Source organism: Malania oleifera, chromosome 7, assembly GCF_029873635.1.
Source record: "Malania oleifera isolate guangnan ecotype guangnan chromosome 7, ASM2987363v1, whole genome shotgun sequence".
NCBI classification, from domain to species: Eukaryota; Viridiplantae; Streptophyta; class Magnoliopsida; order Santalales; family Ximeniaceae; genus Malania; species Malania oleifera.
The window spans coordinates 79,936,334-79,957,916 of record NC_080423.1 but is presented as its reverse complement, the minus strand read 5'-3'; the positions used below and the strand labels follow the sequence as shown (position 1 = coordinate 79,957,916).

The window sequence follows — 21,583 nt, the reverse complement described above, 5'->3', positions numbered from 1 at the left end:
AAATATTTTTTCATGTTGAAAATATTTTTGCACAACAAAAATCAAAGCTATGGAAGTCTTGCAACAACTATGCAAAGACCCCAAAGCTTGCTAATCCATCCCAAAAATGATTTATAATATGAAATCAATTGGATAAAACTAAGCCAAAGTCCCCGAACAGAATATCAATAATCACACAAACAAATGGGAGTTTTAGCAAAATCTACCAATCACAAGCACACTATATACGCTCTCACAATCTCAAAATGTATCAAGTGAATGGAAATTTGAGAGTATTTGGACAAAAAGAGTATTTGCAAAAGAGAGGATTCTTTGCTAATGAATTTACTAATTAATTGATAATCCTCACAAATGACCCTATATTTATAGGCAAGGGAAAAATTATAACCGTTTGGGACTTGTTAGGAATTCTTAGAAAAGTTCCAAAATGTTTAAACTCAATTAACCCATATTAACCTATATTTACCTCAGTTAAAATATTTTTAACCAGGCGAGATTTGGGTGGCTGAACCATGGTTCAGTCGCCCAAACAGACACATTCATAAAAGGTCTTTAGATCAGTTTGGTAGCCTGAGTTCCAGCTCAGTGGCCCAAACAAAAGTAAGAAACATTTTTTCGGGTTTTCGAGTGCCCGGTCATAGGTTCGGTAGCCCGAACTCATGTGCTTGGTCGCTCGAGGCTTAATTTGAACTAAATCCCATGGTAGCCCGAGTTGGTGAGAGGTTCTTTTCAAATGGTTCGGACACCCGTGGAAGGTATGCACAAAATGGTTCAGTCGCCTGAGAGCCTAAGTCAACTGTTGACTTCTCAATAGTTCGAGTGCCTGAGGAGTTTTGAACTCCTGGGGTTCGGTCGCCCGAGCTCTCTCAAATTCCCTAATAATATTCAATTAGGTGCATTTTTAACACTCCTAAATTTTGTATGATATATGTGCATGAGTGTTAGGACCTTGAGTTATACTAGGGTCTTACTGAGCTTACCATATATTTTATATGCATGATATGCAGGTAATTATTGCAGACCATATCTCTAGTTACTATTACAAACCCATATTACATTAATTGAATTTACAATATGAATTAAAATCTTCAGGGTTTTCATGTCTTACTTCAAGTGTCATTACTTGAGATGCTCATCTAAGCTTGCACATGCACTTGAAAACCATCAAATACGTAAGTATTTATCATTATCAAAACCGAGTGTGACCAATAAGGTCAACAGTGCCTACGACGTCCAAACGACGAATCCACTCCGGTTAAAGTGTTCAGGAGCCGAGCTAGGACTCGGATATGATGTTCGTTTTTCGATTTGGCTGAGAAATCTTAGAGAGGGAGAACTTAAGGAGAGAGAGTGAGAGAGACGGCTAGGGGGTGGGGGATGAATTGGAGTTGGATTTCAATTTGAAATCCTGCAGCTACACGATGTCTATATATATATATATATATATATATATGAGAGAGAGAGAGAGAGAGAGAGAGAGAGAGAGTGCCACAACAAGGGGGTGGCGGATGAATTGAAATTGGATTTCAATTTGAAATCCTGAAGCCTTATATATATATATATATATATATATATATATATATATATATTATAATATTTATATTATATTAATATATTACTATATTATTAAATTAATAATTATTATTATATTTAATTAATTAATTAAATTTTTTTTTTGCTTTTTTATTTTTTTTATTTTTTTTAGGATCACTACAATAAAATTGTACTGGGTTTTTTTTCCCAAACCCAAGCCTCCAAATCCTTGTTCCCAAATAGTACGTAAGTTTCTTTCAAATCCATACAAATTTAAATCCATATCTCGAAATTCATACTCCTAAACAAATACCTAAATATAATTCTTTAAGGGTGCATTTGGTTCATTAGATAGGCTAGGCAGCTAGGCTAAGGGCTCTTAGCCCATGTTTAGTGTAACACACAAGAAAAAAAGGACTAGCTAGGGAGGGGGATCTTGGTCCACTTATATGAGATAAGATTAGTCAAATCCTCCATTGGCCAACCTTGACTAATTCATAAGTTGAAGATGTCATTATGATGTTGCCCCAACCGAAAATCCCTCTCTACTCTGCCATAGTTGAAGTTGGGAGTTGATGCATAATGTGACAAAGTCGCCAACACTGCAATGATTGACAAAGGTAGAGACAATGGGAACTTCTTCGATGTCCTTGTTGTTGAGGGTGTGGTGACAATAGAGATAAAATACAATCAACTCAATGACAGACTCGTCGAGGGCAAACTTCCCAAGGTATTTCTAGTTTGGGGGGGTGGGTTTATGAGCAACCTTGTTGACAAGCGTCTTCTGCTTTGCAGGATGATGGTCGAAGATTGAGAAGATATTCATGTTTGCTTGAATACTAAGGTCCTATACTCCACGGCAATGGAGAGAGAGAGAGAGAGAGAGAGAGAGAGAGGTGATGCGGATGGGAAGAGAATGGAGTTCTTTTGAAAAAGCAAACAAATCATATTCTTAGGGGATGCGGCCAAAGAGTTGTGGACAACCTTGATTTTGCTACTGTGGCCCAATCTAGTCAACTGAACAAGGGAATTTTAGTCATTTAAAAACATTAACTTATTTTAAGATATTACAATTCAAACATGAGTGAAAACGACATTTACAGTCAATACAATATAAATCAATTCAATTCAATATTGTAGATCTTAGTTACGGTAACAATCGAGTTCTAATTGTACTAATTAAAAAATATATAATTTAAAATAGATTTAAGGATATTATTTTAAAATATATGATTTAAAATAGACTTGAGGACTAAATTATGATGTCCAAGGGATCCTTAATAGAAGGGGAAGAAACTTATTCAACCGCTAAAAGGAGTAACGATAAATTTAACATTTAATGCGGGTTGGGAAACCGTTAGAACATATGCTCAGGGAGAAAGAGAGGCAGAGAGAGAGAGAGAGAGGCGTTGGCGCCGAAAATGGTTGGAATCCGAGACCACCAGAGAATAATCTCAAGCTTCTTTCCCGAAAACCATGGCTTCTTCAGCTTTACTCTCCTTCGTAGAATCAACCGCATCCACCCTCTTCTTCCTCCTTCCTACTCTCTAACATTCCCGCCATTAACTCTCTCTCTCTCTCTCTCTCTCTCTCTCTCTCTCTCTCTCTCTGGCGCTGTGGGGAAATTGGCTTTTGCATCGGATTATCTGCCCCTTTGTTTTGTTCTTTTCTGATATGCCTTTAGTGCCCTGTTTCGCCTGTAACGTGGAGATCGTTCAAAAAAATGAGAAATTGATCGTATTGCAGACATATGTGGTGTGTTTATTTCCACGATAATCTGCAGCCGCGGTTAGTTCCCCGAAATTTGCCTGTTAACATCCATCACTCTTTGATTTCTTCTTTATTTATTTGTCAGTAATCAACGTTGTGATCTTAAATGATATTTTTCATTCTTCCCGGTTTCGATCGTTCATACTTAATTTCGGAGATTTCTGATTTAAAGATCCCCCGTTGTTACATATTGGCGATAATTTATATCTTGAGGTGAAAGTTCAAGCCCTTTTATTTGATATTCCCCTCTCTATCTCTTTCTCTCTCTCTCTCTCTCTCGTTGCAATACTTGATTTGCATTTGAGAAATTTGACCACGAGCAATTCGAGAGAAGTCATAGTGCCATTTGAAGTCCTTGACTTGCATTTAATGATCGAATATTTTCCCACATAATTTGAGCATTCTTGGGTCTTTTCATTTTTCCGAGATGATTTCTACTTTTATTTATTCATTTATTTATTTGGATGTTTCAGTTGTTCAAAATTCCTTTACCATTTCCACAATTTAAAATTTTATTCACAAAAAATTACAAGTTTTTTGGTTGATTTAAAATTTCCAAATCTGCTAGTGGCTGAAACCGTTTGCAATTGCAGCAGGTTCAGAAGCAGTTCTTAGTGAAATATGGGCAAACACCTGCGGCGCAAGCGCTTTGGTGTCCCTTTCCGGAGTAATCATCCAGGATGCACGTGGGGCATACTTCATATGCTTGACTACCATCGTTGGAATCATGTCAAGAAAATGCTTCCACACAAAAGGCATGACAGTCGAAAGCATGCCATGGGTAAGAAGTCTTTTCTTTTTTTAATAGAAAGATAAAACCACTTGTAAGCAATCTTAAATATTCTTGTTAATTCATGTTTATGCATTAAGTTCTATTTTAACTCCTTGTTCTTTTAAGCTGCATTTGCATGGTAATGTTGTGTGTTTTGTTGAAGTGTAGATACCTAAGACTAACAGTTTTGTGTTTTAAATATATGTTTGAGTTAGCTTTCTTCTTAGCTTGACCATGCATTGTTGGACCCGATTTTTAAGAGCTTAAGCTTTTAGGATATTTTGTTAACTCAATTGGTATTTGTTGTGAAACTTGAGATTGTTCTACCTAACTTTACCACAGTTTACTATTGTACAGGTAAATAGAGAGTGAATAATTGTGCAAAATTATACCAGGTAAATTCTCAGGGAAGTGGGGGGTCACAACGGACCGCTTAAATCCCTCTTTCCTAGACAGAATTTTCCTTAGACATGTAATTAACACAATATATTACTACAACTATACCTGACAAAAGCTAACTACTGAATAGATGAAATGAAGAACACCAGAATTTAACGAGGTTCGGCTAATTGTGCCTACATCCTCGGACACTATCAATCAATATTTCTCTATTGTAGAAATATTACAAAATGAGAGAGAGAAGAGAGAATGTGCCTAAGAGAGAAGTAGGCAAATTTGGGGATGAAATTACAAATAGAGGTGATGGGTTTATATAGGTTAGGAAAAACCACTATTACAACCACTAATCACCTACCTTAGAAAAAATAGCCCACCATTTAAGACTTCAATGGCAATGGTAGGCTTCTTCTAGAATGAGTCATAATTCAACAAATCTCCACCTTGGCGAAATTCCATCTCTTAACATCTCTCATAGATTCCATAATGTCTTCAGACGCGCTTGTAGCGCAAATCTTTCAATTTTTAACAATGTTGATCAAGTTCAAGCAATGTTGAAACTTGACCACAGTTACCACTTTTGTCATCATATCAGCAGGATTCTCAGTGGTTCGAATCTTCTGGATTACTACTCCACCTTCTTCTAGAATTTCTCGAACAAAGTGATATCGAACGTCGATGTGTTTTGTCCTTGAATGGTAGACTTAGTTCTTTGCTAGATGGATAGCACTTTGGCTATCACAATGCACCTTGATGTGCTTGTGTTCAATTCCCAAATTTTTCATTAATCCTTGAAGCCAAATTGCCTCCTTCACAGCCTCTGTAATTGCCATATACTCTGCCTCTGTAGTGGACAAAGCAACTGTTGACTGTAAAGCAGACCTTCAACTAACTGGCGCTTTTACAAGAGTAAAAACATAGCCAGTAGTTGACCGACACTTATCCAAATCACCAGCGTAGTCGGAATCACAGTATCCAACAATACTATGATCATCTTGCTTATCCTGCTCAAATATCAATCCAACATCTACCGTATACAAAATGTATCGTAGAATCCATTTCACAGCTTGCCAATGTTCCTTTCCAGGATCATGCATATACCTGCTCACAACTCCAACAGCTTGTGAAATATCGGGCCTTGTACACACCATGGCATACATCAAGCTACCAACAGCACTTGAATATGGTACTTTTGACATGTATTCTCGTTCTGCTTCAGTTTTTGGAGACATAGATGCATTCAACTTGAAATGAGGAGCAAGCAGAGTACTAACAAGTTTTGACTTCTCATCCATACCAAAACGCTTCAGTACTTTCCTCAAATATTGTTTTTGAGTCAAACAAAGCCTCCCCAATTTCCTTTCTCTACTTATCTCCATACCGAGAATTTTCTTTGCTTCGCCTAGATCCTTCATCTCAAACTCCCTATTCAACCGAGCCTTTAGTTTGTCAAATTCTTTCTGACTCTTGGAGGCTATCAATATATCATCAACATAAAGAAGAAGATATATGAAAGATCTATCTTGTAGCTTGCAAAAATACACACAGTGATCATATTTGCTTCTTCTGTACTTTTGCCCCATCATAAACTTGTCAAATCGTTTGTACCACTGCCTTGGGGATTGCTTTAATCCATACAACGATTTTTCAAGTTTCCACACCATATTTTCTTTTCTAGAAACTTTGAAAGCTCCTGGCTGAGTCATGTAGATTTTCTCTTCCAAGTCTCCATGTAAAAATGAAGTTTTTACATCTAATTGAACTAGTTCCATATCCAATTTTGCTACCAAAGCCAATAAGATTCTAATGGAGGAATGTTTTACTACTGGAGAAAATACCTCATTTTAATCAATTCCCTCCGTTTGTGCATAGCCTTTAGCCACCAACCTTGCTTTGTAGCGAACATTATTCTTGTCAGGAAATCCATCTTTCTTTGTATATACCCATTTACATCCAATTGCCTTCTTTCCCTTCGGAAGACTAACAAGCTTCCATGTTCGATTCTTATGAAGGGACTGCATATCTTCATTCATGGCTTCCCTCCACTTTTCTTCTTCTGAACTTTGGATTGCTTCATTGTAAGTAATAGGAGTATCATCGTTTGCAATTGGAGATGCGTAAGCCACCATGTCAACAAAGCGAGCAGGCTTTCTAATTTTTCTGTTTGGCTTACTCAATGCAATAGATTCATGTTGCTGTGGAGGTTCTTGGGTTAAAACCTCTTCTACAGGCGACTCTTCTTCTACCATAGGAGAGTCTTCATTTTTTGGGTAAACAATTCTTCTATCAAACTCCACCTGTTTTGGAGCACCATCTTTTTGCTCAACACTTTCTGTTGTCACCTTTCTTAAAAAAGTAGATTCATTAAAGGTAACATCCCTGCTGAAGATTATTTTCTTTGTTTCTAGACACCAAAGACGATATCCCTTTACTCCAGAGGTGATTCCCATAAAGATTGCTTTCTTAGCCCTCGGATCCAGCTTTGATTCCTTGACATGATAGTAGGCAGTGGAACCGAATACATGTAAGGAATCATAATCTGTAGCAGGCTTTCCAAACCATTTCTCCAATGGTTTTTTAACACAAATAGCAGTAGATGGTAGGGGGTTGATGAGGTGGCAGGCATATGTTACAGCCTCAGCCCAAAATTCTCTACCCAACCCAGCATTGGATAACATACACCGAACCTTCTCCAACAATATTCGATTCATACGTTCTGCCACTCCATTCTGTTGTGGCGTACTTGTCACTGTGAAGTGTCGTATAATACCTTCATCTTCGCAGACTTTAAGAAATGGATCACTTCTATATGCTCCACCATTATCTGTACGGAGGCGCTTGATCCTTCTGCTTGTTTGAGTTTCCACCATATTTTTCCATTTGAGGAAGACTCCTAACACTTCATCCTTAGTTTTCATAGTATACACCCATACTCTTCAAGAAAAATCGTCAACAAAGGTCACATAGTAGTGTTTTCCTCCCAGTGAAGTTGTCTTTGAAGGTCCCCACACATCAGAGTGAACATAATCCAAAATACCCTTAGTATTATGGATTGCAGTACCAAATTTCACTATTGTTTGCTTACCTTTGATGCAATGTTCACAGAAATCTAGCTTGCAGGTCTTTGCTCCCTTTAATAATCCTTGATTTGTAAGAAGTCCCAAGGATTTATCACCTGCATGCCCCAAGCGTATATGCCATAACCTAGTTGCTTCTATTTCTTTATCATCAGAAGAAACTGTAGCTGCCGTCCCAATAACCGTACAACCTTGATAGTGATACAAGTTATTGTTCTTCCGAATTCCCTTGATTACCACAAGTGCACCAAAGATGATCTTCATGACTCCTTTTTCTGCTGTTACTTTGAATCCCTTTGATTCTAGGGTTCCCACAGAAATAAGATTCTTCATCAAAGTTGGTACATATCTAACGTCCGTCAATATTTTGATTAATCCATCTTGATTCCTCAAGCGGACTGAACGAATCCCATGTGTGGTAAGAGGGACATCATTTGCTATGTAGACGACTCCACCTTCTAGTTCTTTAAAATCAAAGAACCAATCCCGATTGGGACACATATGATGGCTACACCCAGAATCTAGTAGCCATATACTCGAAGAACTAGTTGATGGCGTAGCAGCAAGAGAAAGATCTGAGCTTCCATCTTCGTACTCAGTCACATTTGAGATGGCCTTTCCTTTATTAGGTTTGTCTTTATTCTTTAGCTTCGGACAGTCTTTCTTCCAGTGCCCCTTTTCCCGACAAAAGGCACATTCATCTTTGTTTGGTCTGGACCTTGACTTGGATCTCTGTTTCTTTCTACTATTCTGGTTTTGTGAACGGCCTCGAACTGCTAGAGCCTCGTTGGCTCCACTTGTGCTTTCAAGCTTGTCCTTCTTCCTCAATTTTATAGCTGTACAAAGTAGCACAAACCTCGCCAAGAGATACTTTATCCTTTCCATGGAGCAGAGTAGTTTCAAGAAACTCAAACTCCTCAAGAAGGGATCCCAACAACATCAAAGCCAGGTCTTCATCTTTAAAAGTCTCATCCAGATTAACTAGATCAGTAACCAACCTATTAAAGTTGGTGATATGATCATTCATAGTGGTACCCGAGACATAAGTGAAGCAAAATAGTCTCTTCTTCATATGGAGTTTGTTCTGAGAGCTTTTCTTCAAAAACTTTTCCTCCAGTGCCTTCCACAACTTGTTTGCAGAAGTTTCCTTACAGAATGCATACTTCTGCTCTCTTGAAAGACACGATCGAATTGTACCACATGCTAACCGATTGATCGTCCCCCATTCTTTCTTCTCAATATCTTCTGGTTTCTCTTCTTCAATGGCAATGTCTAGACCTTGCTGAAAGACAGCGTCTAGAACCTCACTTTGCCACATACCAAAATGACCGGTGCCGTCAAAAATCTCCACTGCAAATCTAGCATTTGTCACAGTAGTTCTTGCCAAAATAGACGAGTTTGATGTGGATGCTTTTGCACTATCTTCCATCTCTGCCATAAATGCTATTCAATAGCTACCGATGCGGAATGCCAACAGCCCAAGGAAAACTTTTCTGATGTGGAAGATCAGACTAAGCTGCAACCACAGAACTAAGAATAACCTTGGCTCTGATACCAATTGTTGTGAAACTTGAGATTGTTCCACCTAACTTTACCACAGTTTACTATTGTACAGGTAAATAGAGAGTGAATAATTGTGCAAAATTACACCAGGTAAATTCCCAGGGAAGTGAGGGGTCACAACGGACCGCTTAAATACCTCTTTCCTAGACAGAATTTTCCTTAGACATGTAATTAACACAATATATTACTACAACTATACCTGACAAAAGCTAACTACTGAATAGATAAAATGAAGAACACCAGAATTTAACGAGGTTCGGCTAATTGTGCCTACGTCCTCGGACACTATCAATCAATATTTCTCTATTGTAGAAATATTACAAAATGAGAGAGAGAAGAGAGAATGTGCCTAAGAGAGAAGTAGGCAAATTTGGGGATGAAATTACAAATGGAGGTGATGGGTTTATATAGGTTAGGAAAAACCACTATTACAACCACTAATCACCTACCTTAGAAAAAATAGCCCACCATTGAAGACTTCAATGGCAATGGTAGGCTTCTAGAATGAGCCATAATTCAACAGTATTGGAGTCCCGATTGAGTGAGTCTTATTGGGTTCAAGCCCATGATTTGCTTTTAATCCCTTGTTATGTTTGCTGGTGTGCACTTTGTTCAATATATATTTGTACTTCCACTCAAATTCAATTTTTTTTACCTCTCTACATGAGAGATGAGTTCCCATTTGAGGAGTGTTGGATGATTTCGTGTTCATTGTTGGACTGAATTGCTAACAACATAAGCTGTTGGAATAATCAGTCTGCCTGAGAGACAAGTTCCCATTTGAGGAGTGTTGGATGATTTCGTGTGTGTTGTTGGGCTGAATTGCTAACAACATAAGCTTTTGGAATAATTAGCGATTTGACATAAGTCTCTCTCTCTCTCTCTCTCTCTCTCTCTCTCTCTCTCTCTCTCTTTCATTCATTCTCCCCGGTCTTCTCCTCTTTGTCTCGGGTCACCGTCTTTTAGTCATTAGCTCTTCAAACGGGGCTCTCTCTCTCTCTCTCTCTCTCTCTCTCTCTCTCTCGTGTGTGTGTGCGTAGCTCTAAATGTCAACCTCTCAGGTTGTCAACCTATTTGGTTGTCAACCATTAATCTAGTTCATGTTATCATTCATAAATCTTGAAATTTTATTACATTGCAACATGCATTATAGAACTATAAAATGTAACACTAGTGCAAAAATCTCTCACACCATTGGAATCTAGAGAAGGCATGATGTACAAAGTCTTACCTCAATGCTTGGAGAGTGGGTTTTAATGATTTGAACCTTTGATGTTCATGTTTGGATGTAACACCTCAACCATTGATTCTAGACTTGCTCTCATATTTCAATTGAAAAATGCAATTAATTGTTCTTAATATATAGTTGGACATTTTGTCAAATATTAAGTGAATCAATGACATCTTGTAAAGTGTCTTTTCTTTCTTCCATGGAAAGAAACCCCCTTTTGATGCATAATAGTTTTAGCTTAAGTGGTGTAATACTGTTTTTGCTTTCTTTATTTGTTATTTTTATTATTGATATAACCTTGAACATGGTAATTGCTAGATTTCTTCGAGTATTTTGTATTATTTGATTGGTAGCAATGGCTTGTTGTTGTTGTATTTCATTGTCTAGTTTATGCAAAAAAGTATTGTTGGGCTTTTTGGAGCCTAGTTGTGTTTGATCCATGGAGCGGAGCTGAGCCAGAAATACTGAGAGTCTCGCCCAAGTGCTCGATCAGGAAGACCCTGAAGGGCGACCAAGTCGAGATCCTGAACTTTCCTAAAGATTGAGATCTTGCAAGTCTCGACCATCATCTCGACCAGCAAGACTTAATGGTGCGACTAGGTTGAGGATGTTGAAGTTTAAGTTCCTGATTTCCCGCGAAGCTCGACCAGGGCATGATCAGGAGAAATTAGGGGTGCAACTAGGTTGATGGCGACGATCTTCTGTGCGAGATTTCGGTAGAAATTTCCTATTTTGAAAGTTCTGACCTTGTAAACCCTAAGATATATAAATCAAAGTTTAACTATGTGATTAGAGTGGTGTAGAAGTGCATGAGTCCTTGTGTGCACGATCAAAAAGTTGTTTGCTTTGGTGATTAGTGTTAGTGCACGTAGTTTTTCTCTTTGTTGAGAATGAGAGAAACTATACTGCTGCACTTGTATTCTTCCCTGATAATAGTGAAATCCCTACAACTTCGTGGACGTAAGAAAAATTGTCAAACCACGTAAATATTGTCTTGTGCATGTGATTATTTCTCTTTGGCGTGTATGTTTCTCTTTACTTTGTTTCTCATAGGATTTGGGAATTTCAGTGTTAATTTCCCTTACAACTGGTATTAGAGCCTAGGGTTAATTTCGAGTGGGAGCAATGGCAGAGGAAGTAGGAAAGGCACTTGGAATAGAAAAGTTCAATCGCATGGACTTTGGATTCTGGAGGATGCAAATCGAGGATTATCTTTATGGAAAGAAGTGGCATCTGCCTGTTCTAGGAGAAAAACCTGCAACTATGAAGGACGAGGAATGGACTCTCCTTGACAAACAAGTACTGGGAGTTATCAGATTAACTTTGTCTAGGTCTGTTGCACACAACGTTGTAAAGGAGAAGACCACAGCAGATTTGATGAAGGTTTTGTCTGGTATGTATGAAAATTCGTCAACAAACAACAAGGTACATCTGATGAAGAAACTGTTTAATTTGAAGATGACAAAAAATGCAACAGTTGCACAACATCTGAACAATTTTAACACTATTACAAATCAATTGTCATTTGTAGAAATTGATTTTGATGATGAGATCCGTGCACTGATCATTTTGGCTTCTTTGCCAAACAGTTGGGAGGCAATGAGGATGGTTGTAAGCAACTCCACAAGAAAAGAAAAATTGAAGTACAATGACATACGAGATTTAGTTCTAGCTAAGGAGATTTTCAGAAAGATGCAAGTGAAACCTTAAGATTTGGTTTTGCCCTAAACCTTGTGACAAGAGGCAAAGGTAATGACAGAAATTCAAATCGGGGCAGATCAAAATCTAGAAATTCTAATCAGAACATAAGTAAATCTAGAAGTGGCCAAAAAGGACAATGCTGGAACTGTGGGAAAACAGGTCACTTTAGGAGGCAATGCAAAAGTCTTAAGAAGAAGAATGAAGATGATTCTACTAATGCCGTAACAGAAGAGGTACAAGATGCATTATTTCTTGCAGTAGACAGTCCACTTGATGATTGGGTTTTGGACTTAGGAGCTTCATTTCATACCATTTCACACCAAGAAATCATTCAGAACTATGTTGCAGGTGATTTTGGTAAGGTGTATTTGGCTGATAGTATAGCCTTGGATGTTGTGGGTATGGGAAACATCAGGATGCTGTTGCCCAATGGGTCTGTTTGGCTATTGGAGAAGGTTCGATATATTCGTGACTTGAGGAGGAATTTGATTTCTGTTGGACAACTTGATGATGAAGGGCATGCAATGTTGTTTGCTGGTGGTACTTGGAAGGTTACAAAGGGAGCCAGAGTATTGGCTCGTGGAAAGAAGCCTAGTTCTTTATATATGACCTCAAGTCCAGGAGACACAATTGCAGTTGTAGAAGCTAGTACTGATACAAGCTTATGGCACCGTAAACTTGGTCACATAAGTGAGAAAGGGATGAAGATACTGCTATCAAAAGGGAAACTACCAGAATTGAAGTCCATTGATTTTGACTTGTGTGAAAGCGGCATCTTAGGAAAGCTGGAAAGGGTGAGTTTCTTGAAAACTGGCAAGACACCGAAGGTTGAAAAATTGGAGCTAGTGCACACTAATTTTTGGGGGCCTTCTCCGGTTGCATCCCTTGGAGGATTAAGGTACTACATCACTTTCATTAATGACTCAACCAGAAAGGTATGAGTTTATTTTCTGAAAAATAAATCTAATGTATTTGAGACCTTTAAGAAGTGGAAAGCTATGGTTGAGACAGAGATAGGTTTGAAAGTAAAATGTTTGAGGTCAGGCAATGGAGGAGAGTATATAGATGGAGGGTTCAAAGAGTATTGTGCTCCACATGGAGTCAGAACGGAGAAGATCATTCTAGGGACACCACAGCAAAATGGTATAGCTGAGTGCATGAACAGAATTCTCAATGAGCGTGTTAGGAGTATGAGGTTGCATGCTGGACCACCAAAAACTTTCTGGACTGATGTTGTTAGTACTGTAGCTTACCTAGTAAACTGAGGACCTTTAGTTCCCATGAAGTTCAAACTTCCTGAAGAGGTTTGGAGTGATAAAGAGGTAAATTTTTCTTATTTAAAAGTTTTTTGTTGTATTTCTTATGTTCATATTGATTCTGATGCTCATAATAAACTTGATGCAAAGTCTAAAATATTTTTTTTCATTGGCTATGGTGATGAGAAATTTGGCTATCGGTTTTGGGATGAACAAAACAGGAAAATCATCATAAGTAGATATGTGATATTTAATGAACAGGTTATGTACAAGGACAGGTCAACTGCAGTGTCAGATGTCACAGTGATAGATTAGAAGAAATTTGAGTTTGTTAACTTAGATGAGTTGATTGAAAGTACTGTCCGAGAAAGGGGTGAAGAGGACAAGGAGAATGTAGAATCACAGGTTGATTAGAGTACACCTATAGCTGAAGTCCGTAGATCTTCCAAGACCATTAGACCTCCACAGCGTTATTCACCCACTCTAAATTATCTCCTGTTGACTAATAGTGGTGAGACAGAGTATTATAATGAAGCCTTGTAGGATGAAAATTCAAGCAAGTGAGAGTTAACCATGAAGGATGAGATGGATTCCTTGTTGGGGAATCAGACATGGGAACTGACTAAATTTCTAGTAGGAAAGAAGGCTTTCCACAACAAGTGGGTTTACAGAATAAAGAATGAGCATGACGGTAGCAAGTGTTACAAAGCCAGATTAGTTGTCAAAAGGTTCTAGCAAAAGGAGGGCATTGACTTCACAAAAATATTTTCTCCAATTGTGAAGATGTCAACAATTAGACTGGTACTGGTAATGGTGGCCGCAGAAAACCTACATCTTGAGCAGTTAGATGTGAAGATGACATTCCTTCATGGTGACTTGAAGGAAGACATCTACATGATTTAGCCAAAAGGGTTCATTGTTCAGGGATAAGAAAACCGAGTATGCAAACTGAGAAAGAGCTTGTATGGCCTAAAACAAGCTCCAAGACAGTGGTACAAGAAATTTGACAGTTTTATGCATATAATTGGGTTCTAGAGATGTGAAGCTGATCACTGTTGCTATGTTAAGTTCTTTGGCAATACTTACATCATTTTACTGTTGTATGTAGATGATATGCTCATTACAGGGTCTGGCATTGAGGAGATTAATAATCTGAAGAAGCAATTGTCAAAACAGTTTGCAATGAAGGATTTGGGAGCTGCAAAGCAAATCCTTGGTATGAGGATCATTAGAGACAAGCCTAATGGTACATTGTAGCTTTCACAGTCAGGGTATGTGAAGAAAATACTCAGCAGATTCAACATGAATGAAGCTAAACCAATGAGTACACCCTTGGGTAGTCATTTCAAACTAAGCAAAGAACAGTCACCGAAGACAGAAGAAGAAATGGACCATATAAGCAAGATGCCCTATGCCTTGGCTATTGGAAGCATGATGTATGCTATGGTCTGTACAAGGCCAAACATTGCACATGCAGTGGGAGTTGTGAGCAGATTCATGAGTAGACTAGGAAAGCAGCATTGGGAGGCAGTCGAGTAGATTCTGAGATATCTGAGAGGTTTGTCATATACATGTCTATGCTTCGCAGGTGCAAGTTTGAAACTGTAGGGTTATGTAGATGCTGATTTTGCTGGTGATACTGATAGTAGAAAGAGTACTACTGGGTTTGTATTTACTCTAGGTAGTACAGCTATATCTTGGGCTTCAAATCTACAAAAGATTGTTACTTTGTCTACTACAGAAGTTGAGTATGTTGCAGCAACTGAAGCTGGAAAGGAGATGATTTGGCTACTGGAGCTGGAAAGGAGATGATTTGGCTACATGGCTTCTTAGATGAATTGGGTAAGAAGTAGAAGATGGGCATTCTACATAGTGACAGTCAGAGTGCAATCTTTCTTGCTAAAAATTTAGCTTTTCATTCAAAGTTGAAGCATATACAGACAAAATACCACTTTATTCGGTACCTTGTTGAAGATAAGCTGGTAATACTTGAGAAAATCTGTGGATCTAAGAACCCAACAGACATGTTGACTAAGGGTGTCACTATTGAGAAGTTGAAGCTGTGTGCAGCTTCAGTTGGCCTTCTAGCTTGAGGACAGGAGGATGAGTTGCAGGGATGAGGGATCTTTTTTTTTTTGGATGAGTCTCGCCCAAGTGCTCGACCAGGAAAGCCCTGAAGGGCGAGCAAGTCGAGATCCTGAACAATCCTAAAGATCAACCAGCAAGACTTAATGGTGCTACTCTAGGTCAAGGATGCTAAAGTTTAAGTTCCTGATTTCCCCCGAAGCTTGACCAGGCGCGACCAGGGCAAATCAGGGATGCGACTAGGTCAACAGCAACGATCTTCTATGCGAGATTTCGGCAGAAATTTCCTATTTTGAAAGTTCATACCTTGTAAACCCTAAGATATGTAAATTAAAGTTCGACTATGTGATTAGGGTGGTGCAGAAGTGCGTGAGTCCCTATGTGCACGATCAAAAAGCTGTTTGCTTTGGTAATTTAGGGTTAGCGCATGTAGTTTTTCTCTTTGTTGAGAGTGAGAGAAACTGTACTGCCATTCTTGTATTCTTCCCTGATAATAGTGAAATCCCTGCAACTCCGTGGACGTAGGCAAAATTTCCGAACCACATAAATATTGTCTTGTGCGTATGATTATTTCTCTTTGGCATATGTGTTTCTCTTTACTTCGTTTCTCACGGGATTTGGGAATTTCGGTGTTAATTTCCCTTACAAGTATATGTACGGCTTTGGCGTTAACCCCACATGAAAGTCTGAACATGGAGGAAACAATTGATGGATAAAGACATCGTTGTTACAAAAAAATTCCAGGTTTTGTTGTTTTTTTGGATTCTGGAAGCCCGGAACTTATTTAACGAAAAAGTTGTAAATAATATATTGGAATTATGATCGAGATTTGATTTCCATAAGAAGGATGCATGACCACATGCTCTCTCTCTCTCTCTCTCTCTCTCTCTCTCTCTCTCTCTCTCGCACACACACACACACACACTCTAAGGCATGCATGCACAGACAAAATGCATCTGTATTTCATCTGTGATATTATTTGTTATAGCTAATTGCCCAACAGATAGGGCGGTTTTGTTTATAAGTACTCTATAGTTTGAATTTTGAATAGCATTCAATTCAGAACCTTCAGTAATGGCTGATTTTCATGGTTTGACACAGTTTAGTGAATTTTAAAGAGAATTTTTGGACAATTGATGAACAGTTATTATTTAAACTGTGTCAAATTTATTTACTTTTTTTAGGGAGATCCAGCTTTTATCACTTACTGTTATTATTATTGATATTATTATTTTTTCAGTAATATCAAGTCAATAGCCTTTTCTCTTTTCTTGTATGTAGGCATTGGAATTCCAGGACTTGATACAAATGACCCTAGTGCTGATAAAATTGAAGAACACATTGATGCTGAAAAGGATAATTCCCTCGTAAGTTCCTGCAAATTGATTTTGTTAATATCTTTTTTTTGTGTTTGAGTTGAGCAAACATGTAGATGAATGGGCTGTAAACTGAACAAACAAAATGCAGGCGCTATTTTTTGTTTTGTTGACCTTTCTCATAAGGAGTTTGATTTATATGTTAAATTGTAAATGACTAAATGCCTTATTAGGAAAGTGCATTTCCTTGTGTGGAAAAAAACGAAGGGTAAAATATATAATGGTGTTGAAATTTTTTATCTACAGATTGAAGAACCGAGGAGACGTTCCAGTCCAGCTGCCAAAACCTCTGTCAAGGCCAGAATAAAAGCATTGATTGCTGAAGAGAGGTCTAAGAAAAGGGGCCAACATCACCGAAGCTCAACATACCCTGCACAAAATCAATTGACGAGAACTCTTTCCATCCATCATTTGGAACCTTCAGACCAAGATTATGGTGGTGAAATAATCTCAAATGGTAAAAGTCCAATAATAGTTCGACCAAACATTCAAAACTCCACCACAAGCAGCACGCTGGGCTCACCGCAACTAAACATCCACAAGGAGCCAATTGTTGTGAAGAGAGCATGTGAGGCGTGTGGCTCCATGCTTTCTGTGAATTCCTTGGGGAGTAGGCGGCTCGATGAGCATGGGGAGCAACAGGTTGATAATCACATGCTTCAGGAAAGGGTAGACAAAGGAAAGCAAGCCTTATTGGAACAGAAGTTAATGTATGCAAAGGAGCTTTCTGTAGAGGCTTCACTCCATCAGTCAAAAGAATTCCTGGATGCGTTGGATTTAATTAGCATGAATAGAGACTTGTTCCTAAAAATTCTACAAGACCCAGACTCTCCTTTAGCTCACCATTTCCATGGTGAACGGGCGTATGGCCCAAAGATGGAGTTAAGCAGATCTGGGTCATTCCCTGCGGTTGGCTCATCAGGAAGAAGAGGTTATGAGCCAAGCAAACTGAGACAAGAGCAGGAGATTGGATCTCATTCAAAAGGAGAAGGGAAGTTGCAAGGTTGCAGTGAAGCACCAAAGTTTGTTGAGTTCAAGTCTACAGAAAATATTTTTAAACAGTCAATGCCATTGACAGCTGAGAACGAGGATGACAAAATTTCAGAATCAAGCCATGCAAAGCCTGAAGCTGTTGATGGCTTTTCTCCAATTTCAACCCAACTGCTGAATAACCCAATTGAAAATCAAGCAGCCAGTAAGCGTTTCAAGGATCTTAAGCAGAAGATAAAACATGTAATCAAAGAGAACAGAAAGGAGAAGCATCGGATCAGCATGGATGCAATTTTTCACAAAATACCCTATGGCCAAAGGTTTTCCAAGGATGAGCTGCGGAAAGAGCCTGCAATGGACAGAGATAATAAAGACAGTCCAGGAAGTAGCTATGGCAGCAATCATTCTGCTCCTGCCTCCAGCAAGGGAGGGTTGCACTGTGTCAGGAGGACAGCATCCCTTAATGAATCACTAGACAAATATTGTCAGTTGTTTGAGTTAAGTTTCAATAGAGAAGCCAAAAATAATGTCTCTGAGAGACTAAAGCTAAGAACAGAAGAGGAAACTTCATCCAGTGAAAGAACCTCAAAATCCCTAGGAAGGATTCTTTCTCTTCCTGATCTCAAATCTTACTTTTACATCAGAAGTGAAGACTCTTACGATTCTTTTTCTTCTAGGACTCCACTTAAGAATGTTGTTGAGAGCATGGTAAGTGCGGGAAGTGCATATGATGCCCAAAAGGATCGAGGGTCTCCTACAGGCCCCGCAAATAACCTGCAATTAAATAGAGAAAGTGAAAATGAAGAAAATGCAGAAGTTAGTGAAATAGGACAAATTGCTGGATATGACAGGGGATCAACATCAATTGCAAATGATGCAGAAAATGCTAGAATGGATCAAACTATTGAGGGATTGGGAAATTTTACCCGAGTGAACAATGTCTCTCTTCATGAGCAGGAAGTTAGTTCCAGAAAGACTTCCATAGCTAAGTTTTCAGAACCAAGTCCTGTTTCATTGCCCATCTCCAGTTTCCAAGATACAACCAGTATTGCAAAGCTGTCTGCATGGAGTGGTATGTCCTTTGGCCATTTTGTTGTCTTTCTTTCTTTTGCCTCACACTTAATGTGTAGTATCATACCCATCTGTGCCTAATCTCTTACACTTTAGTTTCCATAGGTGAAGGATGGTGGGGGAGGGGAGCACTTTGTTGGGGTGGTATACCATTGCTTTTGTTGGTGTTATATAAATTATATTGAGAAGCATATGCGTGCATTTTATCTTTTGCCATTTGTTGGTTTGGAGACACTAATATAGTTTCATGTCTAAGAAGCAGATGGCGCCCTGATCACTTCAAAAGCTTCCAGCCTTTTAACCAAAAATATATTTTAGCATAGATAATGCTGCTTTCAAACGTGGTTGAAAAAGGAGAGGCAAAAAAATTTATTTTGGGTTTCTGGCATTAGGTCTCTGTTTTCTTTTATGAAGATAAAATTTTAAAATTTAAGCATACTTGCTAATTTAATTTGGCCTCTTCATTTTGATTTGTCAATAACTACTCTCTCTTTTCACCAGTGTAATGCTGATAATGGATCTTTGTGAATTTTGGTTTAATAGAAGCAGATATGGAATTAAAATCAGAGCGCATTCTTTTGGATGGACTAGAGCAATTGACCAATCAGCAATGTGAATCTTGTATGAATTTCTCTATAATGGCTGAGAGCAGAGTTCTGCTTGAGGAAGTAAACATTTCAAAGCAGTTGGATAGGGACTTTCAACATCCTTACGTGGATATCAAAGATGAAGCTGAATTTAATTATGTGAGAGATATACTGGAACTGTCTGGGTTCAGTAAGAATGAGATCCTTGGTGCATGGCACTCCACTCATCAACCAATGGATTCTTCAGTGTTTGAAGAGATGGAAGGTTGCTTGCTTGTAGGATCTGACTCTTCTGAGAGTGAAGAAGGTGGCAACTATAGTCACACGCTTTTATTCGACCTAATCAATGAGGTATTGATGGACATTTATGAGAGATCATTAACCTACTGTCCGGTGCTTTTGACTTCTCTTTCCCATATTCGTCCTATGCCAGTGGGATCACATGTTCTTGAGGAGGTCTGGGCAAATATAAGTTGGTACTTGAGCTTCAGGCCTGATCTGGACCAATCACTAGACTATGTTGTGAGTCAAGATCTATCAAAGGGTGATGGGTGGATGAACCTCCAATTTGACACCGAGTGCGTAGGGCTTGAAGTGGAGGACTTGATTTTTGATGAACTTCTAGAGGAAGTTATTTGTACTTGAACTCTATGGCTTTAGCAGGTTTTTTTCCCTAAGGTCCCTCCTTCACCTTTGTTATTCAAAAAATTGTCTTTTATTTAATTTTGTATTGATATTCTTTTACTCAAATTCCATAGAAAGAATAGGATAAAATATGAGAGAGAAGCCTTGATGATTGCAATCTCAATGCACATTGCACAGTTGGTGAAAAATGAAAATGTAAATTATTGATACTTACAGTAAGTATGAAGTAGTGGCTTTGAAAATAAATAAGCTTGTGGAATTTCTCATTGCAATTACTATGTTGTATCCTACATAGCTGTCCGTGTTCATCAGGACAGTTTCTTGTTGGATTTTAAAGTGTGTATGGAAGAAGGAAAATAAATAATCAACAGAACTTCATTAATTCACAGACCTTAAGCTCTTGAGACTTCCATATTTATATCTTCTCTAGCCATTCTATGTCGTAGACACATTCCATTGTATTTCTCCTGTGTGTTCTGTGTTTGTGTCAGAAATTTCCAATATGGGGATCTAAGTTCTAAACAGTCATCGTGTATTAATATCAAATGCCTTAATATTGTTTGTAGAATTCCATCACTGTTGGTTTATGAGCTCATGTTTTTGCTATTTTTTTGCTGCTGATGAAGGAATAATTAGGATAATGACCTAGATATTGTTGCCATGCTGTCTTATAGTAAAAATACATTCTTGTTGAAATGATGAAAGAGCGCTCTTCCCTCCAGTGTTTTTTTCCCTCCAGTCAGTTTAGAAAACCTATAAAACCGTGCATGGAGCATGAATTTCAAAACTAAAAGTATATATAAAATCTCAATTCAAATTCATACAGCATTTTGTTTATGTTCAAATTCATGGTACAAAGTCTAGCCTCCAAAACACTATTACTACGTATCTAGGAGCATGGATTTTATGAAAGAATGGCACTAGTAATTGTCTTCTGTCCAAGCTGGTAGATGGTTCTTTCTTCGTGGCTTTATACTAAATGTTAGAGAGTTCATCCTCAAAACCTAGGTGTCAAGGAGAGAGAGTTAAGAGGATCTTATATTGGCTTTGGAACTGCTCATAGAGACGATGTACGACTGGACGGACATTAATACCCCCCTCGAGCCCATGGGGAGAAATGAGGCGAGGAGAAGTCTAGCCCACGGAGGAGTTAAGTAGCCCAAGGCCCAACTCTGATATCATGTTAGAGAGCTCATTCTCAAAACTTAGGTGTCAAGGAAAGAGAGTTAAGAGGATCTTATACGGACATTAATACTAAACCATTGGACAGACATATATAAAAATACAATTTCCATGTTAATTGAGCGGGGTTGCTCGGAACAGGGTTCGGGGGGAGAGGCTGAGAGGGAAAGAAGGGGAGATTACTATGCTTTTTTGAGAGAGAAGGTAGTCTATTGAGGAGTTGGAGTCTAGTAGTTGACGTGACAAATCAAAGGATTTAGTGGCGCTATTGGTCAATAGGTTGTCACAGTCTACATTTAGGATTCCAAACTTACCAAACACAGGAGTTGGTGCTACTTAACCCAACAT

At 38.5% G+C, this 21,583-nt stretch overlaps 1 protein-coding gene across 2 annotated transcripts; it reads left to right on the top strand.

Moving 5' to 3' along the window:
- The first annotated feature begins 2,894 nt into the window (after positions 1-2,894).
- On the top strand, positions 2,895-20,323 carry LOC131159763 (uncharacterized). Of its 2 annotated transcripts, none has more exons than XM_058114919.1 (5): positions 2,895-3,321; positions 3,897-4,084; positions 16,666-16,751; positions 17,007-18,822; positions 19,365-20,323. In XM_058114919.1, exons 2-5 carry the CDS (start codon positions 3,925-3,927, stop codon positions 20,051-20,053), a joined length of 2,751 nt encoding a protein of 916 aa, XP_057970902.1. In that variant the 5' UTR covers positions 2,895-3,321; positions 3,897-3,924; the 3' UTR covers positions 20,054-20,323. The 2 variants fall into 2 exon arrangements, with proteins under 2 accessions (XP_057970902.1, XP_057970903.1); XM_058114920.1 differs by having other exon boundaries at positions 2,895-3,516; positions 3,900-4,084.
- Positions 20,324-21,583: the final 1,260 nt, after the last annotated feature.